We start from the raw sequence: 18,902 nt of genomic DNA, 5'->3' as shown, positions 1-18,902 counted from the left end.
TCAACTGTTGCTGCACCTGATTTTCTTTGAGAATTAACCTGCACCTAAGTGATGCCAGGCATGCAGAGTTTATCTAGCTGTCGCCAACATGTTCAGACTTGAGCCTTAATCTGTCCACATCCCTAACACACTTCCACCCCATGAGCCTTTGCCCTTACCCCTCCCCCAACAAGTTTTGCCAATCTGGACTAATACAAGAACCTCTCATAGACATCTCCCCCTTCTGAGCAGCCTCTGGGGCCCGCAGGGTCTATTGGGAATACAGGCCAGTTGGAGGTGTGCTCTGGTGGGCCCAACTGGCAGGAGCTAGGCACCGTACTGGAACGAACCAGAAGTGTGGGCCGGAGATGCCGAGCGCTTGGAGCTGAAAGTGCTCGCGAAAGCCTACATCCACTGGCCTGGCCCCTGGACTTGGTGATTTTTTTCTGATGAGGTTCTGAAAGTGAACATGTGGGATAAAGTAGATTCAAAATGCTTGTTTACAAACAATGCTTCATTTCAACTTCTTTCACTCTCCCCCGCCCCCAGGAATCTTGAAAGGGACCACCAGCAAAGAGAAAGCCAAGGAGAAAGACGACACAATTGTTTTAGAGATTCAAGCCGATGCCCTGCTCATCTTGTCCGGGCTGTGTGAAAACCATCTTCCGAGGAAGGTGGGGGACTGACGGTCTGGGCTACTGGACCGCTACTTTCCAGTGTCCTATTAGTCTAGGAACCATTTCAAACTGGAGACATTTTTGCTGTCTTGAACATATAAGAAAGGAAGAATCTAAGCAAGGCTATTACTGGATCAGTCCAAAAGACCATCCTGTCCAATCCAATGGCAGAATAAGAACCCTTGGGGGGGGCTTCTGTGATAGTTGCCCTCCAACATCCACCCTCGTGGTTAGGGATGGACCATCCAACATCCAAACTCCCCTCTTCATCCCAGCCTCCCTTTTGTCAGCAATCTAGCTCTGGACCATCTAACACCTCTAACTTCCTCTCTGGTGATCCAGCATGGATCTCCCATCCACAGATTTATCTAAACCTCCCTGTAGAGTTTCCTGCAGGAAGGAATTCTACCCCTTGCTGGGGGAACTATTTCCTCTTGTTAATTTGCAGCCCATCACCAGCAAGGTTCAATGGGTGCCTACTTATCTTGGTACTGGGAGGCATGGGAGCCTGTACTCACCGACCGAAGGCCGAGGAAGTGAAGAGTATGGCTAACTGAGGAAAGTGGGCAGTTTCCCAGACATGTTGCCCTTTCAACAGGCCCACCATGGTGACAGAGTTTTCAGATCATTTAAGTTACAAATAGTAGAGATGGGATAACTACAACTTTCAAAGCAAACTGTTGAAAAGAACACCCTGCTGTTCTTTCAAGTTTAGAACAGGGGGGAGGAGAAAAGGAGACCATGTATTCATTTCCAGGGTATGATTCTAATAACTCTCCCGGGAACAGGAAATCTTAGGTACGGACGGAGTAGACATCCTTCTCCACCTAATGAAAATGGACCCTAAGAAGTTCCAGAGTGGATTAGAGCATAATCGACTTCTTCTTAGTACACTGGATGGACTGTGGTGAGTGAGGAATTTTACCAACAACGATTGGAGGCCCCCAGTGAACCCCAGCTACCCCCTCCAGTAGTAATAATAATAATAACAAGTTCAGTATTTGTTAAACACTTATTATGTGACAAGCACTGTATTAAGCACTGGGGCAGATACAGGATAACCTGTTCAGACACTATCCCTGTCCCAGATGGGGCTCACAGTCTAAGAAGAAAGGAAAGCAAATATTTGATCCCCATTTTATAAATGAGGAGACTGAGGCCCAGAGGTCACACGGCAAGCAAAGGGCAGAGGCCTAGTCCTCTGACTCCCAGGCTTATGCTCTTTCTACTAGGCCACATTGCTTGCCAGGGCGACCCCAAGTGGAATGAACCCAGAGGGTTCACATAAGATTGGTCTGAGCAAACGTAGTCTACCTGCAGAAGGGCTGGCTGGGCTCCCCAGCGCTCCCCTGGCTCACCTGGGGGATTTTTTAAAGATCTGTAGAGCTGTTATTGCAATAACATTAAAATAATATCCAAATACTTGTAAGCCTGAAACTTCACCTCCTCCAGAAGGCTTTTGCCAATTAATTTTCCTTCCGCCAAGTGACAGCAATCACGGGCACCTGTAGCACTCATGTACCCAATTATACATTCCCCTGTGCATCATCCTACTTGCTTCTTCCTCTGATCATTTATCGATTTATCGGGTCTGGCTCCCCCCTAAGAGTGCAGGCCCTTTGAACGCTACCATCATACTCTCCAGACACTTAGTTCATTGCTGTCCATATGCTCAATACCTCCTACTGACTGATTGTTTGACTGTCTGGCCAGTTCCTAAACAAAACCTTAAAACTGAGCTCATTCTACTTCAGGTGTTGTATTCTGGGATGCTATCCCATGGAGGACTACTTTCTCGAAAAGGAGGGCATTTTTCTCCTTCTGGATTTGCTGGCAGTGAGTATTGTCCTAATACACACCAAAAAAAAAAAAACCACCCCAAAAAACCCACCCTATCCCATGAGGGTTTCTTGAATATTGAGAAGTAGCTCAGCTCTTCACTAGAAACAGACCTCCCTGGAGGGTTGTTCTAGGCTGAAGCCTCCCAGGCCTGAAAAACGTGGGCAACTTGGTACCAGAGTTGTGCATGTACCCAGGTAAGGGATGGGATGAGCACAGTTCTGGAGATGTGCGCATGCCCATGGAGAAGGCGGGGGGACCGTGGCTCGAGAGTTGTGCACATGCCCAGTTGAGAAGCAGGAGAAGAGCTTTGGCTCTTTGAAGTGCAATTCAGGTTTGATGGGGAAATTTTCCAACAATAAACTGTACTCTGTAAGCAAGTCCATCGAATGCCCACTGTGGGGAAAAACAGCACCAGACAGACTCTCTGGTCCTGAACAGTGGGTAGGGCCAGGGCCCAGACCCAGAGTGTGTACAGTGAGGGGAGATGAAGGTAATGGTTAGTAGGTGGGGCTAGGGTCCAGACCCAGAGTACACATGAGGAGGGGAGATGAAGGCAATGGTTAATGGGAAAAAATAAAGAGAAGCGTCTTACCCGAAGGTAAAAATATTCCAGTTCTTATTGTTCTCCCTTCTACGTCATCTACGCACTTGAATCTGTGACCTTTGGGCATTTGATATTCACCTCACCCTCAACCCCAGAGCGCTTATTTACATGTCTGTAAATCATATATAAATTATATAATTGTATTAACGTCCGTCTCCCCCCTAGAGCCTAAATTCACTGTGGGCAAAGAACAAGTCTACCAACTCTGTTGTATTGTACTCTGCCAAGCCCTTAGTTCAGTGCTCTTGCACCCACAGTAAGCACTCAAAAAGTATCATTGATGTTCAAGAGATTGTTCCTGCGAGACTTTCCCAGTACCAGTCCCCTACCTACACAGCTAGGGGTTCACTAGCAATGCTGCATAGGCTGAATTTACACCAGCCTGAACGTTTCCCCTGTGACTGTTAGTTTATCTGATCCCAAGACTACATTGAAATCATCATAGTTTGGTCTTTTATCATTTTACTTTGTTAGGTGCGGAGTCTATCACACTACACTGTGTGTTATGATTTCTCTTCATTTGAATGGGTAATTGTCCCGGAAGGTGTTTAATTTGGGGTTTCTTCATAAGAAACTCAGAAAAGGTGTATTACTGATACATGAAAACATGATTTGTGGTCAGCAAGCAACTCTTCAACGAACGTGTGTTTGCAATTTCTCTCTCTCTTTTCCCAATGAAGTTGAACTACAAAAACCTGTGTAATCTCATCCTTGGGATAATGGTGGAATTTTGTGACAATCCCAAAACTACCGCGCACATCAACGCGTGGCGAGGGGTCAATGACCAGACGGCTGCTAGCCTTCTGATCAAGCTGTGGAGGCAGGAAGAGATAGAACTGGGAGTGAAACGGGATCGAGACGGGAAAATCATCGGTGAGTCCGTTCGCAGTTTCCAAGCTAATTGGACCGGGGGACCAGCAAACGTGCTCATGGGAAGGTCAGCATCTCTCAAGGGCCTCCTCCCTGCTTCAGACTCCGGTAGCCCAGTAGCTTCTCCCCTCTTCTCCTTCCTCCCTCCAGTTAAACTCCAGTCCCCAGAGAGCGTCTTTCATCCCTTCCCACTTCTCCTTCCACAGTTGTCCCAGCGGACAGTCTCTCGTAGCACCTTTGCAAGTTAAGGCAAGCTTGGTTATAGTCTTCCCCAGTTCTACCTGTCCACCTTGCACAAGTGCACAAGCTCTTTCTTCCAGCACCACAGCATCATGCTGTGAGAAGCAGCGTGGCGCAGTGGAAAGAGCACGGGCTTTGGAGTCAGGGCTCATGAGTTCGAATCCCAGCTCTGCCACTTGTCAGCTGTGTGACTGTGGGCAAGTCACTTAACTTCTCTGTGCCTCAGTTCCCTCATCTGTAAAATGGGGATTAAGACTGTGAGCCCCACGTGGGACAACCTGATTCCCCTGTGTTTACCCCAGCGCTTAGAACAGTGCTCTGCACATAGTAAGCACTTAACAAATACCAACATTATTATCATGCGATCACTCAGCTTGTTAGTTGAACTTTCCCCAGGTCCCGCCAGCGCCCAGCCTGAACACAGTGTGAAACTGTGTGGAAATCCGCACCCTGACAGGAGTGAGGAAGCTCTAGACTAGACCAAGGACTCGATTTAGAAATGTGCTAAACCACCCAGCGGTTAGGGGTTAGGGGTTCGTTAGGGGTTGCTAGTAAGGGATACCCAAGACGCCATCCCTTTTGTGGGGCTGCTTCCGGCAGGAAAGCTTCCTCTACTAGTGCAAGAGAGGCTGAGGAGATCACTGGGCCCCTGACCGTCTCTATAAGCCTGGGTGAATGGAAAGGACACCCGACCCTGTGGGGGAAGGGAAGGGGAAAAAGAGGGGGGGGGGGGGTAGGGGAGGGACTCAGGGACTTTGTCCTAGGCCTCAGGGCTCTGCCCACGATGTTTTGATCTGGTTCAGTTTTAGGCCTCAGCCAAGGGCCAGGCCTTGCCCCACATTCCTAATGCAAGGTTTTTTACCTTGTCTGTGACTAATGCTCTAAGAATGAAGTGAAGACTGGGAAGTGTCCTCGTGGTTTCACTTCAACTTTAGCATGACAGTGAGCAGTCGGGCTTTAAAATGGAAAAACTTTCTTTCTCGCACCTTCCAGTTTCTGAAACGTGTCTGAAATGGACAGGGTTTTTCCGTCATCTTGTCTTTGCTGTTTGTTCATTTCTGATCTGGAGAACCAAACTGTGGTGCTTCGTGGCCTAGGTGGCAGAAACGAAGCAGAATTATTACTTCATTGTGAATGATCACTTCATTGTTCAGGCAGCCCCAGGGGAGGAGTCAGCCCCCTGAAGGGAGGAGGATTTTGTGTACTCGGTGTTTTTGAGAGTATGTTCTTTCCTGGCCAAGGGTGGGCTCTCCTGAACATCACAAGCTACTCCCCACAACAGGGGGATGGATTAGGAGCCCCTTGAGTGACAGGGTCTGAGCCCGAGTCCCATTTGTAAACTGTTTCCCAGTTCTCTGCACAAAGTCAGCATTTAGTAAATGCTATTATTCATTCAATAGTATTTTATTGAGCGCTTACTATGTGCAGAGCACTGTACTAAGCGCTTGGGATGAACAGGTCGGCAACAGATAGAGACAGTCCCTGCCGTTTGACGGGCTTACAGTCTAATCGGGGGAGACGGACAGACAAGAACAATGGCACTAAACAGCGTCAAGGGGAAGAACATCTCGTAAAAACAATGGCAACTAAATAGAATCAAGGCGATGTACAATTCATTAACAAAATAAATAGGGTAACGAAAATATATACAGTTGAGTGGACGGGTACAGTGCTGTGGGGATGGGAAGGGAGAGGTGGAGGAGCAGAGGGAAAAGGGGAAAATGAGGCTTTAGCTGCGGAGAGGTAAAGGGGGGATGGCAGAGGGAGTAGAGGGGGAAGAGGAGCTCAGTCTGGGAAGGCCTCTTGGAGGAGGTGATTTTTAAGTAAGGTTTTGAAGAGGGAAAGAGAATCAGTTTGGCGGAGGTGAGGAGGGAGGGCGTTCCGGGACCGCGGGAGGACGTGACCCAGGGGTCGACGTCGGGATAGGCGAGACCGAGGGACGGTGAGGAGGTGGGCGGCAGAGGAGCGGAGCGTGCGGGGTGGGCGGTAGAAAGAGAGAAGGGAGGAGAGGTAGGAAGGGGCAAGGTGATGGAGAGCCTTGAAGCCCAGAGTGAGGAGTTTTTGTTTGGAGCGGAGGTCGATAGGCAACCACTGGAGTTGTTTAAGAAGGGGAGTGACATGCCCAGATCGTTTCTGCAGGAAGATGAGCCGGGCAGCGGAGTGAAGAATAGACCGGAGCGGGGCGAGAGAGGAGGAAGGGAGGTCAGAGAGAAGGCCGACACAGTAGTCTAGCCGGGATATAACGAGAGCCCGTAATAGTAAGGTAGCCGTTTGGGTGGAGAGGAAAGGGCGGATCTTGGCGATATTGTAGAGGTGAAACCGGCAGGTCTTGGTAACGGATAGGATGTGTGGGGTGAACGAGAGGGACGAGTCAAGGATGACACCGAGATTGCGGGCCTGCGGGACGGGAAGGATGGTCGTGCCATCCACGGTGACGGAGAAGTCTGGGAGCGGACCGGGCTTGGGAGGGAAGATGAGGAGCTCAGTCTCGCTCATGTTGAGTTTTAGGTGGCGGGCAGACATCCAGGTGGAGACGTCCCGGAGGCAGGAGGAGATGCGAGCCTGAAGGGAGGGGGAGAGGACAGGGGCGGAGATGTAGATCTGCGTGTCATCTGCGTAGAGATGGTAGTCAAAGCCGTGAGAGCGAATGAGTTCACCGAGGGAGTGAGTGTAAATGGAGAACAGAAGAGGGCCAAGAACTGACCCTTGAGGAACTCCAACAGTTAAAGGATGGGAGGGGGAGGAGGCTCCAGCGTAGGAGACCGAGAATGATCGGCCAGAGAGGTAAGAGGAGAACCAGGAGAGGACAGAGTCCGTGAAGCCAAGGTGAGATAAGGTACGGAGGAGGAGGGGATGGTCGACAGTGTCAAAGGCAGCAGAGAGGTCAAGGAGGATCAGAATGGAGTAGGAGCCATTGGATTTGGCAAGAAGGAGGTCATGGGTGACCTTAGAGAGAGCAGTCTCGGTAGAGTGGAGGGGACGGAAGCCAGATCGGAGGGGGTCTAGGAGAGAATGGGAGTTAAGGAATTCTAGGCATCGATTGTAGACGACTCGTTCTAAGATTTTGGAAAGGAAGGGTAGTAGGGAGATAGGACGATAACTGGAGGGGGAAGTGGGGTCAAGAGCGGGTTTTTTTAGGATGGGGGAGACGTGGGCGTGTTTGAAGGCAGAGGGGAAGGAGCCCTTGGAGATTGAGTGGTTAAAAATAGAAGTTAAGGAAGGGAGGAGGGCAGGGGCGATGGTTTTAAGAAGGTGAGAGGGAATGGGGTCCGAGGCGCAGGGGGAGGGGGTGGCACTTGCGAGGAGGGAGGAGATCTCCTCTGAGGATACTGCAGGGAAGGATGGGAAAGTAGGGGAGGGGGTTGTTGGGGGGGAGGGGAGAGGCGGAGGGATGACTTTGGGGAGCTCAGACCTGATCGTGTTGATTTTCGTGAGGAAATAGGTGGCCAGATCATTAGGGGTGAGAGATGGGGGAGGGGGAGGAACAGGGGGCCTAAGGAGAGAGTTAAAGGTCCGGAACAATCGGCGGGGGTGACGGGCATGGGTGTCGATGAGGGAGGAGAAGAAGCTATTATTACTACTGGGAGCCCTTGGGAGGATTAAGGGAAGTTCTCCCAACACCGTGTGGCACCCACATCTGTCTGGGCAGAATGGCTGTGGTCCGGGGAAGCTCCGTTACATGGCACCGGGCACACGAATGGGATAGCGCATGAATTGTCCCCTGGCAGAATCCTGCGCTGAAGGAGCGTCGGGTGATCGGCCATGCGGCAGCCCTGAGGAGATGAAGCCAACACGGCTTTCTGGATTGCTCTGCCAAAGGGAACCATGGAACAAGTTTCTCTCTACACGTAGAACTGTGGGGATGCAGGGTTCCTTGTGGTGATTCAGGGTACCTTGTCTCCCTGGCTTGCTCCCTTCGTTCACCACCCCCTCTCAGCCTCACAGCACTTATGTCCATATCCGTAAGTTATTTCCATTAATGTCTGTCTTCCCCTCTAGACCATAAGCTTGTTGTGGGCAGGGACTGTGTCTGTTTATTATTATATCATCCTCTCCCAAACTCTTAATAGAGTGTTTTGCACACAGTAACCTCGAGAAATACAATTGAATGAATGAACCCTGGGTCGACGAACGTCTCCTAGCTCACCTTTTCCTCTTGCTCTGCCCATGTCGACCCATGGTTAGATGCCAAGAAACCACTGGTGACCAGTTTCCAGGAGGAACAAGCAGTCATTCCAATGCCAGCCAACTGCCCCACAGCCGCCATCCTGGATGTCTCTGAGAACATCAGGGCCAAGATTTATGTTGTGCTGGGGAAACTGGGTAAGTAGCCCCGTGGGCCCCAGCCTGCCCCCCCCCCCCCCACCGGGGGACTGATACATACAGCCCCGGCCTGCCCCGTGTGGGTTGAGATGCAGTAGCTTGGCCTGCTCCCACAGGCTGCTGAGACCCGGAGCCCCCCTCTGCTCCCAAGACCAGTGGGAGACTTGGCGCCCCAGCCTGTACCTGGGCGGCGGAGGGCCGGTGGTGGGCGGGGGCGAGGGAGGCATCAGAGGAATCTACCCTGGCTGACCTTAAGGGAGCACAGCAGGAGGGCAAGGAGTAGGCCAGGGATCCAGGAGACTGACATTACCAAGGCCTCAGCGTAGCAGCCCGACAGCCCAGGCTGCCCAGTTTAATGATGATTTTCTGTCTGAGAAGGCTGGGGATGGAAGGTTCCTCTCTCCAGGCTGGAAGGAGCCAGGACTTGAGAAAAAAAATCTATTTGGATCGCTCCATTACTTATTCCTTTACCTGCCTACACTTAGGACGGCACCTTGCACGTCACAATAGGTGCCTAGGACTACACCCTTTGCTCTGTAATAGGCGTGCAGGACCACATCCTACCCACTGAAGATGCTCAATGAACACTATTTATTGAATGCTCATTCCCAAATGACCCATCTTGGGCCTTGCCTGACTAAGCCCTCATTTCTCCTATTCCCTCTCCTTGAATCCTTTCATCGCCCCACTCTCAGCCCCACAGCACATATGTGCATATACACTTATGTACCTAAGTGCATATGGAAAGCAGCATGGCCTAGTGGAGATAGCCCAGGCCTGGGAGGCGCGGAACCTGGGTTCTAATCCTGGCTCTGCCACTTGTAAGCCGTGAGACCTCGGGCACGTCGCTTAACTTCTCTGAGCTTCAGTTTCCTCATCAGTAAAAGTGGGAATTAGATCTTGCTCCCTCTGTTTAGAGTGTGAGCCTCATGTGGGATAGGGAGTGTGCCCAACTAAATATCTTGTAAGTACCCCAGTGCTTAGAACAGTGCTTCGTATATAGTAAGCGCATAACAAATATTATGATTATTATTATTATTGTTATTTGAGAAACAGCATGGCCAAGGGAAAAAAGCACTGGTCTGTTGCCAAATCCTGTCAGTCCCACCTTCACAACATTGCTAAAATCTGCCCTTTCCTCTCCATTCAAACTGCTACCATATTAATACAATCACTCATTTTATCCTGCCTGGATTACTGCAATAACCTTCTTGCCAACCTTCCAGGCTCCTGTCTCTCCCCACTCCAGTCCATACTTCACTATGCTGCCCAGATCATTTTTCTACAAAAGCATTCAGGACATCAGCCCGCTCCTCAAAACACTCCAGTGGTTTTCCATCAACCTCCGTATCAAACAAAAACTCCTCTCCGTTGGCTTTTAAGCACTCTAACACCTTACCCCCTCCTACCTCACCTCGCTTCTCTCCTTCTACAACCCAACCCGCACACTTCGCTCCTCTATTGCTAACTTTCTCACTGTGCCTGAATCTCGCCTGTCTTGCCCCCGAACCCTGACCCACAATCCTACTTCTGGCCTGGAATACCCTCCCTCCTCAAATCCGCCAGACAGTTACTCTCCCCCCATGCAAACCCTCATCTCCTCCAAGAGGCCTTCCCAGACTAAGCCCCACTTATCCTCCTCTCCTACTCCCTTCTGCATCACCCTGACTTGCTCCCTTTGCTCTTCCCCCACCTCCCAGCCCCACAGCATTTATGTACATATCTGTAATTTTATTTATTTGTATAGATGTCTGTCTCCCCACCTCTAGACTGTTAGCTCACTGTGGGCAGGAAATAAATCTGTTTATTTTTGTACTGTATTTTCCCAAGCCCTTAGTACAGTGCTCTGCACACAGTGAGTGCTCAATAAATATGAATGAATGAATGAATGAATGAATGAATGAATGAAAGAATGAAAGAAAGAAAGTCAGAGAACTGGGTACTGATCTCTGCTCAGCCATGAACCTGCTGTGTGACCTTGGGAAAGTCACTTAACTTTTTTGTGCCTCAGTTCTCTCATCTGCAAAATGGAGATCCTATACCTATTCTCCTTCCTACTTAGACTGTGAGCCCCACGTGGGACCTGATTTTCTTGTATCTACCCCAGCGCTTTGCCCAATCCTCAACATGTAGTAAACGCTTAACAAATACTACAGTTACTATTGTCGGCAACTATCATCTGCAACTCTGCAACTCTATTTCTGCAACTCTAGATTGTAAATTCCTTGTGGGCAGGGAATAGGTCTACCAGATCTGCTTTATTGTACTCTTCCAAGTTCTCCGCAACAGTACCCTGCACACAGTAAGCACTCAAATAGGGTCGACTGATGGATTGATCGGCTGGGACACGAGAGTTTGAAAGAGTCTGGATTCTGCTCCCTGCGGAGCTGTCTTCCCACTGTCCAGCCAGCAGAGTCCTGGGAAAGGTTCCGATCCCCGGCCTCCCCTTTCTGCTTCCCTAGGACTCGATCTCTTGAGCACATAATGTGTGCAGAGCACTGTACAAAGCCCTTGGGAGAGTACAATACAACAATAAACAGACACATTCCCTGCCCACAGCAGACCCAGGCCCTCTGAGCCAGATGGAAAGTCACCTAGGATAGGAATGCCAGGCTCATGACAATTTGTTTCTCTGAACCTGTTTAGATTTTGAAAACTTGCCGGGTCTGTCTGCAGAAGACTTTGTCACACTCTGTGTCATCCACAGATACCTGGATTTGAAGGTAAGAATCTCCATTATGGTCATCTCCCAGGCTGCGGGAGGGCTCTTGTTCATGCCCATGGCTTCTGTTCCTGGCTGGTCCGGAGCTGGGCTGGGCCCGGTGGGGCTTATGCTGCTTTCATTCAGATTCCTTTGTCCCAGGATCTGTTCTCTGATGTCCATCCGCTTTCCCTCTCTTCTGCAGTTCCTCCGTCATTCTGGTGTCAGGGCTTCCCAGAAGGCCCCATCCTCTGGATGCAGGCTGCAGGGTCCCAGACCCATCTGGGTCCTGGCCAGCCCCACCCCCGGCCTGGGCAGTGCTGCCGGCCTCAAGGTGCCAGGCATCCTGTCAACGGCAACTCCTGGGGAGTGAGGGTCTGTCCAAAAATACATGTGAAGTAATTAATGTACATGGATGGCCCTGCATGTACATGCATGGTCACATGCATGCATGGGCATGTATAATACATGAATACACCCTTCCCAGTGCATGGGCCCAGGCCTCAAACCCTGAGCTGTTCCTTGTACAGGCTGCTGTCCTGGCAAATGAGAGGCTGTTTGGAGGCAATGCTGCCAACAGAGCCAGTCTCTCCCTCCCAGACTCCAGCAACCTTCCGGGGGTGTGTGGCCCCTGTAGTCCATTAGAGGATACCTCCTGCAGAACTGGCATCCCAGTGGCTCGGCTACTGGGAGGGGGAAGGGATCCTGGCCTCAGCCAGAACCACAGGGACCATCTGGAGGTGTTCCAGACCCCATACAGAGAGAAGGTGGGAAGCTGCCCGGCCAACTTAGCTCTCTCTCTTTAAGATCGGGGAGATTTGGGATGAAATAAGCAATGAGCTAAGAGTGGAGGAGTTCAGGCCAGTGACGGCTGACAGGGAAACTCTGGAGGCTATCACGGAGGCATCAGAGAATGTTGGGAAAATGGTCGCCGCTCTGCAAACGGAGATGGTTGAAAGCCAGCGACACCACGATATGCAGGAAGAACGGAAAGTTTACACCAAGGTCAGCCGGGCTCGGGGACCACTTCCTGGGTGGATGGGGGCTCACCTACAGGAAGGTGAGGATGGGGCTTTCCCAAGGGATTTTCCCAGGGGTGGCCTGAGCTACGGGCTTGAATCCACCTGCTGGGACAGGGCTCCTGCATTCTCCTCTCCCTCTCTGGGACGGGGGCGGTGATCACAGCCCGGGGCTAGTCCAGTGACTCCCTGCCCAAAGCGGTGTAGGCAGGCCTGGCAGGGCTCCAACCCAGATTCTATGCCCAGTGTCCATCAATCCCTCCCGACCCTCACCCCTAAACCTGCTTCCCCACCATACCATGGAGCTGCCACGTGCCTGCATTGTGAAAGCAATTTGAGTCTGGGGGATATAAACATGCAGAATGCCTGAAATGGAGGGAATTCACCATTGGAGTTGGGGTCTCTCATCCTACGTGATATCTGGTCCAGTAACGACCCTATGAAGGAGCTCTGAATACCAGCTTTGAGAGGAAGGGAGTGGGATGGGGAGGGAATTATTCCTCATGAGCTGGATTCTATCTTGTGTTGTCCAGTGAGGTCCGAGGTGTTTAAATGGATCATGAACTGCTCTGAATTATGCCCAGGATCAGATGGTGACCTGAAACTAGACACCTGGAGAACCAGGAACACCCAGCCTGTCCACAGTCTGGCACTGGACCTAGGTTTCCAGAACCCCTCCCCACCCAAGGCCTGACATCCAGACCTAGTCACCCAGAACCCACCCCTATTATGTTGACCCTGAACCAAGTCGCTCAGAACATCCCCACACATTGGGCTCATGTGTTTTAGTTGAAATGACCGTGCATTTTCAGTGACTCACACATGCACTTGTCATTGTAGATTCAGGCCACTCACAAGCAGAGAGAGCTGGCCAGCAAGTCATGGGAGGATTTTGTGTCTCGTACGTCCAACTATAAAGCTCTAAAGGTAGGAGGCTGAGGGCTGCCTGCAGGGCAGGATGGGCGGGAAGGACCTTGGTTGGAGAGGCTGTTGGGTGGCAGGAAAGTTGGGAGATGACCCCAGACTCCACCATGAAGGAGCCTTCCGCAGTCTCCAGGGAGCACTGAGACTTACCCAAGTCTGGCCTGAGGTTGACATCATGAGACAATGCAGCCCTGGCACCAGGGGAGGCTCCTTGCCTCAAGCTTCTCCCACGGACTGCTCCGGTCTGCAGGTGGGACTGCATCAGGGGTGGGCGGGTGGTCCCAGAGGGCTGCAATGCAAGGCACCACTTCCACCCCCGATCCATACGTGTGTGTGTATCCACCTCTCTGATTCCCTGACGTATGGTCGGGGGATGTGGGGTCCTCACCTTCCCATTTTCTCTGTATGCGGTCAGCCCCAGGTCCTGTGCATATGTGTATTTGTGTGTCTGCCTCCCCATCCCATGTGTGTGTTTATGTAGGTGTATGTGTGTGTGTGTCTGTGTATGTCTGTGTGTGTGTCTCTCTCTCTGGTCCTGTGGGTATATATGTGGTGCAGGGTGAGAGTCGATCAACCGTTTATTTATTGAGTGCTTACCACGTGCAGAGCACTGTTCTAAGCTCTTAGGATAGTACAATCTAACGGAGTTGATAGACATGTTCCCTGCATACAACAGGCTTACATCCTACAGGGGGAGGTAGACATTAACATAAGTAAATAAAAATTGCTGTGGACCTAAAGAAGGGGTGAATAAAGGAAGCAAATCCAAGTGCAAGAGCGATGCACAAGGGAGTTGGAGAAGTGGAAATGAGGGCCTAGTAGGGGAAGGCCTCTTGTAGGAGATGTGCCTTTAGTAAGGCTTTGAAGGTGGGGAGAGGGATGGTCTGTCAGATATAAAGAAGGAGGCCATTCCAGGCCAGAGGCAGGATGTGGCTGACAGAGGTCAGCGGCAAGATAGATGAGATCGAGGGACAGTGAGAAGCCATGCCCCAACAGGCAGAGCCGGATTATCAATCAATCAATCAATCAGTGGTATTTATTGAGTGCTTACTGTGTGCAAAGCGCTGCACTAAACACCTGGGAAAGTACAACAGTTAGTAGATGCAATCCCTATCCATATGGTCTTTTAGTCTCCAGGGGGAGAAAGACATTAAAATAGATTAAGGATAGAGGAAATAGTAACACAGAAGAATGTTTAAATAGGTATTGTGAAGCTGGAGTGGGTGTTTAAGGGGTACACGGCCAAGTTCATAGTTGACACAGAGGAGACTGACACAGTGACTAACAGGACTTCATCTTAAGGCCTCAGCCAACCCCCAGAATTGCACTCCTTTTTGTCCTTAGTAGCATGACCCTGCTTGAGGCGTGAAGATGATGGCCTTTTCAAAATGGCCACTGCAAGGCAGCCCAGCGGACGCAGCTGGTTCTTAAAGAGAATACTGTCCTTTAAGTTTCACGGAATGGGCAGCGTAAGGGAAGAGAGCCTCCATGTGTCCCCCTCACACAAATACCCCAGAGTTCACCCCAGCAGGGTGGAGGGCCTGGGCTTGTTCACCACCCCTTCAACCACCTCCTCCTCCTCCTTCTCTGGGCGTGAGGAGGGGCTAGTGATTAACACAAATTACCTTTCCCCATTTCCCTCCCCCAGCTATTCCTCTCAATTGATTTCTTGGTTCTGGAGGTCATTAAGTAGTAAGTGGTGTTACAGAGGCTATTTGGCGATTAGGTGAAATGGAAACCCAGAAACCTCTGGGGGAGCTGAGGTGACCGTGTCTGTGTTTTTACTCACTGGGGGGCTGCCCCACTGCACCGTGGAGTGTTGCTGTAAGAGGGGGGAATAGGAGGGCTCTCTTGCCGCCTTTCCTCCCCCGCAACTCCCCACCCCGTAGCGGCCTTCGCCATCCGGGGAGCAAGTGGCCGGGTGAAATGTGGAGAGGGAGCAGGTAGGGGAGTCTCACCAGGAAATGCCATTTGGCCATAGTGGGGGGCCTCCTGCTCCCCCTGATAATCCCTCCACACATCCCACATCCCCAGTGACACCATACCGATGTCATCACCCAGAGCTATTCATGACATCTGAATCACAGGCCACCTCAAAGGCCCCAGTGAGGTGGCCGAGCCCCAAGCCTGGGCTTTGGTTAATGCGGCCCTGCCGACACACAACCAGGATCTTTGGTCACTCACAGCCGGGGATGGGGTGGTGGTGGTGGAGGAGAAGAAAAAGGAGGAGGAAGAAGAGAAATAATGACAATGTTTTCTTCTCCTCATTTCTCTTTCCACAGAGAGCAAAGAAACTCCAGGAGAAGGCCGCCGCGGCTTCCAGATCCCAGGGCCGGCCCCCAAGTGCCATAGTCCATCCGACGAACATCGAAGGGCTCAATACCACTGTAAGCAGAACGTATTGATCTGGCCAGCGTCACTCATCCCAGCATTGGGCTTTCATCAGATTTGTGCTTTCTGTCTCCCAGCCCTGGCTCCCGGCTTGAGGCTCCAGCGGGGCTTCAGGGACAGGGCAGCTGGGTGCTGGGGCTCTGGGGTCCAGGACGCGGGGGCTTTATAATAATGATAATAATAATTATGGTGTTTGTTAAGTGCTTTCTATGTGCCAAGCACTGATCTAAGCACTGAGGTAGACACAAGGTAATTGGGTTGCCCACACACGGCTCACAGTCTTAATCCCCATTTTACAGATGAGGTAACTGAGGCACAGAGAAGTTAAGTGACTTGCCCAAGGTCACACAGCAGACAAGTGGTGGAGGAGGGATTAGAACCCACATCCTCTGACTCCCAAGCCCCCGCTCTTTCCACTAAGCCGTGCTGCTTTGGAGACAGGGACTGAGGTCCAGGATATGGGAGTTTCGGGAAGAGGGCAGCTTGGCACGGGGCTGCAGGAGCTTTGAGGACAGGACAGCCGAGCACTGGGACACTGGGGTCCAGGATGCGGGGGCTTCAGGGACAGGGCAGCTGGCCACTGGGACGCCGAGGTCTGGGTTTGTGGGAGCTCTGGGGACAGAGCAGCTTGGAGCTGGGGTGCTGGGTTCCGGGACACAGGAGCTTCAAGGACAGGTCAGCTGACCACTGGGGCACTGGGCTCCGGGACACGGGGGCCTCAGGGACAAGGCAGCAGCGCACTGGGGTGCTGGAGTCCAGGATGCAGGGCTTCAGGGACAGGGCAGGTGGGGCTGGGATTCAGGTGTTGGAGCTCCAGAGCAGACCCATGGTGTCTATGCCCTCGGTGCCCTCATACACAGAACTCCCTCTTTTCCAGTCAGGCTCTTAATATTATCCTATGGCCCTCTTGGTCACCATGGGTGCTGCTGCCTCGCAGGGACGAAGAGAGCTGTGGAAAAATAAGAACAGTTGAGGTATTTGTTAAGCACTCACTCTGTGCCAAGCACTGTACTAAGCACTGGAACGGATTTAAGATCACCAGATTGGAAGCAGTCCCTGTCACGCAGGGGATTCACAGTCTAAATGGAAGAGAGATTGGGTACTGAATCCCCATTTTACAAATGAGGAAACTGAGGACCAGAGCAGTGAGGTGACTTATTCAAGGTTACATAGTTGGCGAATGGCAGTACCAGGATGAAAACCCAGGTCCCCTGACTCCCAGGCCTGTGCCGCCTGCCCACTGTGGGGCATGTGCCCGTGTTGGGCTTTCAGCAGTAATAGGGGGTGGGTTGGGCACAGGAAGGGCGTAGGAGTTGAAACTGCTTACTTCTGAATTGCTCAGGAATCTTAGTGTTGAACTTCCCTTCCACTTAGAGCAAGCCCAGGGTCCCAGTCCAGGCTGGTTCACCCTGCAGGGCCCCTCCAGTCTAGCCCACCCCTCCTGGAACTGGCACCCAAAGCCGCTCGGGCACGGCTCATGTGTGTGTGGCATCATCCCTATTACAAGCGCTTAGTACAGTGTTTTGCACACAGTGAGCACTCAATGAATATGATTGAATGCATGAATCAAGGTCACGGGTCATCACCTCCTCCATCTCCCTGCTTCATCTCATAACTGACCGACCCGGGCCCCAGCACTCCCCTTTATGGCACCGGAGCCCATACCTCAGGTTGGGCATCATGTTTTCCCAGGAGCCTTGAGCCCAGAGCTCTCCTCACTGGTGCGGGAGGGGAAGCAACTCTCCAACCGGGTTCCCCCTCTGATCTTCCAGGTGGCCCCGGGCCGGCTAGTGACGGTGGAGAGCACGCCTACCCGGCTCACGGGGGGCACCCTCGCCGGCACAGACATCGCACTGAAAACATTGCCCGTTCGAGGAGGGGCTCTGCAAAAGGTCCGAGGAGCCCAGCTGGCGGATCCGCCAAAGAAGGACCCGAGTCTGTAGAGTCAAACGGCCTCGGGCCATGGGGACCGTGGGAAATGGATTACGGCGACTTTAGGCTGCGGGATGGGCCGCGGACCCAGGATCCGGGTTACTGGGCTACAGTCCTTTGGTTCGAGACAAGAATAAAAGTTATGACACTGAACAAGTTTGGGATTTCATTTGCATCACAGATGTGAGTGATGAGAATTTCCAGAAAGGCGGGGATCCACTTGCCTTGTGGAGGCGGGAAATGGTTGATGGTAGAGGGAGACGAGAGGCAGAACTTTGTCCGCCCCACATTGAATTCAGTCCTTAGGTGTGATGATCGCTACTGGGGCTCAGGAAGGAAAGCCTGGTCTTGGGACTGATGGTGGAAATGAAACCCTGAGGGCCTGTCCTGTTAATGAGATGTGCTGGACAGTGGGGCGGAGAGGGGAGAGAATCGCGGCCCAGCGCAGCTCGGGGACACACCAGGGTGGTCAGGTCGTCCCAGGACAGGATGGTCAGGGACATCAAGCGGTCTTTCCCCACCTAATCACCTCCTCCCACCGCCCCCAACCCCCGACAGGGTCTATGGTGTCAACGGCCAGGCCCTGCAACGTTCTTTCGGGAGAGGGGACTGAGCCAAGATGCTTGAGAAAAGGATTTCTCCCTCCAAACCCCAGGCTTGGACTGCCCTGAATGTGGGCCAGACATGATTCCTTGATGCCAACCGGTACTTTTCAGGGTCAGGGACCACTCCTGCTACATCTGGGCAGGGTTGCAGTTCTGGCTGAGTGCCACCACTGGAAGGTCTAAATTCTGGCTCCCACTGGTCCATTCATTCATTCATTCAATAGTATTTATTGAGCGCTTACTATGTGCAGAACACTGCACTAAGCGCTTGGAGTGTACAATTCGGCAACAGATAGAGACAATCCCTGCCCAATAACGGGCTCCAAGTCTCTTCAAGGCTTGCAGCCACCATGGAAGCCTGCAGATCCTGGGAGAGGAGAGTGATGGCTCAGGCTAGAAGTGAGTCTCTGGGACAACTTGGGTTTGCCCTTTTGTTAAATTGGCCTGATGAAAGGTGATGTGGCGTTCTGGCAGTCTGGCCAAGTGGGGCACCATCAGCACCTCATAGGCAGAGGAGTGTCCCCAAGGGTACCCCCTTTTTACCACTCCACGAACAAAATAGAGAAATTGTTGTTTTCATTCTATTTTCCAGGTAAATTCATTCCAGGTGTGCAATATGTGCACTTTTTGATGGGAAACATCGGGGCAAGGCTCTGAACTGCAGGCCACTGGTACCACTGTCTCGTTTTGAATCATTCCCGGCAAGTAACTTTGTGGACAAGGATTGTGCTGGGAATTGTGACTACATCTCAGTGACGTGCATAGTCCATAGGCTCTGCGGTCGGGTTCCAACCT

The 18,902-nt window shown here is 51.8% G+C and overlaps 1 protein-coding gene across 2 annotated transcripts in view; it reads left to right on the top strand.

Annotated features, from left to right (window-relative positions):
• Positions 1 to 17,655, top strand: part of CFAP69 (cilia and flagella associated protein 69) — a 50,916-nt gene extending 33,261 nt beyond the window's left edge. For both annotated transcript variants that reach the window (XM_029070052.2, XM_029070051.2), the window contains exons 14-23: positions 529 to 653; positions 1,445 to 1,563; positions 2,411 to 2,492; positions 3,783 to 3,975; positions 8,398 to 8,535; positions 11,182 to 11,258; positions 12,044 to 12,241; positions 13,096 to 13,182; positions 15,462 to 15,566; positions 17,343 to 17,655. In XM_029070052.2, coding sequence (XP_028925885.1) covers positions 529 to 653; positions 1,445 to 1,563; positions 2,411 to 2,492; positions 3,783 to 3,975; positions 8,398 to 8,535; positions 11,182 to 11,258; positions 12,044 to 12,241; positions 13,096 to 13,182; positions 15,462 to 15,566; positions 17,343 to 17,513 — 1,295 coding nt within the window. In that variant the 3' untranslated portion in view covers positions 17,514 to 17,655. The remainder of the gene's footprint in view (positions 1 to 528; positions 654 to 1,444; positions 1,564 to 2,410; positions 2,493 to 3,782; positions 3,976 to 8,397; positions 8,536 to 11,181; positions 11,259 to 12,043; positions 12,242 to 13,095; positions 13,183 to 15,461; positions 15,567 to 17,342) is intronic.
• The last annotated feature ends 1,247 nt before the right edge of the window (positions 17,656 to 18,902 follow it).

This window comes from Ornithorhynchus anatinus, chromosome 8 (assembly GCF_004115215.2).
Source record: "Ornithorhynchus anatinus isolate Pmale09 chromosome 8, mOrnAna1.pri.v4, whole genome shotgun sequence".
Lineage (NCBI taxonomy): Eukaryota > Metazoa > Chordata > Mammalia > Monotremata > Ornithorhynchidae > Ornithorhynchus > Ornithorhynchus anatinus.
Note: the sequence above shows the minus strand (reverse complement) of the source record. Positions and strands in the feature narration are given on the sequence as shown.